Genomic DNA, 1,333 nt, shown 5'->3' on the forward strand with positions numbered 1-1,333 from the left:
CTATATGACCTCTTTACAGTCTCCTTGGATCACAAAATTATATCTGCCCAAAAAGCAAGCCAGTAGCACAGGTACTTCACTTGCCACCATCTCTGCTTCTTCAGGATCTTTAGCTGTGAATCTCCTAACAGCTGCTCCCACAATTTCCCCGACATCATTCCAAGCCATACATCCAGCACTTGCAGATCTAGTGGCCTTATGAAAGGCAACATCAAATCTTATAAGAATACTATCATTAGGAATTACTGGAAACAAGTCATTTAAAACATTTATTTGATTAGGATTAAAAGGAGGAGTAGGAAGATCTTCTCCGAATGCTTTGCAGCAACTTGTTGTGGCAGTGGAACACTTCCTCAGAAGCCTTGCCCTGCTGGGAATCTTGTGCTCGAACTTTGCTTCATTTGGAGCTTCCCAAATATGATAAAGCATTACACAGCAATATACCCCAGCTTGGGTGATATGTTCCTCACCACTGGAGCACCACATCATAAACTGGTCCACCCAATTTCTGATAGTGTTACCACTATCAAGCTGTAATTGAAACCCAAGTTCTGATCCAAACCAAACACCCCTGATCCAATCACATCTAAAGAAAATATGTGCATCTGATTCCATGGTACTCCAACAAAAAGGACATGCAAAGTCCCCATGCAATTCCCTTTCCATAAGTAGATCCCCAATGGGCAAGGATCTTTTATGCACTTTCCAGAGGAACAGTTTTATATGAGCTGGGAGACTTGATCTCCAAATTCTAGAGATGGTTCTTTGGCTGAAACTGGAGGACTGCCCTTCCCAATTCATTTGGGTTAAAAACTTATAGGCAGTCTGTAAGACCCCTATTTTATTTTCTACTTTATTTGCGTAACAATATTTAGTATTTTCTGTATTTGACTGTATTTTTTCGGGTCAACGTGCTAGTATGTGGGTTTGACTTTTGATAGGAAGAGAAAGGAAGGAATACCAAATAGTAATTTAGGAAACTAGTATTTGAATTTTGAATGTTGAGTATAGATTATCTTTAATTTTCGGAAAGTTTTAAATAAGAAGGAAACAAGATATTAACCTAAGGAACATAATATATATAATACTTTTAATAGAAATAACATTCCAAAGTTTTGATATAAGAATATTTAGTAAAATAGGAAGTTGAACTAAATATATGGTGTCTACGGAGAAAGGAGGTTTTTCTCAAAAACACAAACATCACACTCAAGCAAAAAAAAACGAAAGAAGAACGGCGGATTTTGCGAGCTAGCTGGGATTGGTTCTCGCGTTGTCATATTCGATATTTCTTTTCCCGATAACACAAGAGGTGAGTAGTTTAGTTTCATTT

The 1,333-nt window shown here is 37.6% G+C and overlaps 1 protein-coding gene across 1 annotated transcript; it reads right to left on the bottom strand.

Annotated features, from left to right (window-relative positions):
* LOC147480216 (uncharacterized) lies at nucleotides 1-615 on the bottom strand. The gene has a single exon (XM_086578585.1). It carries the CDS (start codon nucleotides 613-615, stop codon nucleotides 1-3), a length of 615 nt encoding a protein of 204 aa, XP_086434711.1.
* Between the last annotated feature and the right edge of the window lie 718 nt (nucleotides 616-1,333).

Source organism: Coptis chinensis, chromosome 8 (assembly GCF_015680905.1).
Source record: "Coptis chinensis isolate HL-2020 chromosome 8, ASM1568090v1, whole genome shotgun sequence".
In the NCBI taxonomy this organism is placed as follows: Eukaryota; Viridiplantae; Streptophyta; class Magnoliopsida; order Ranunculales; family Ranunculaceae; genus Coptis; species Coptis chinensis.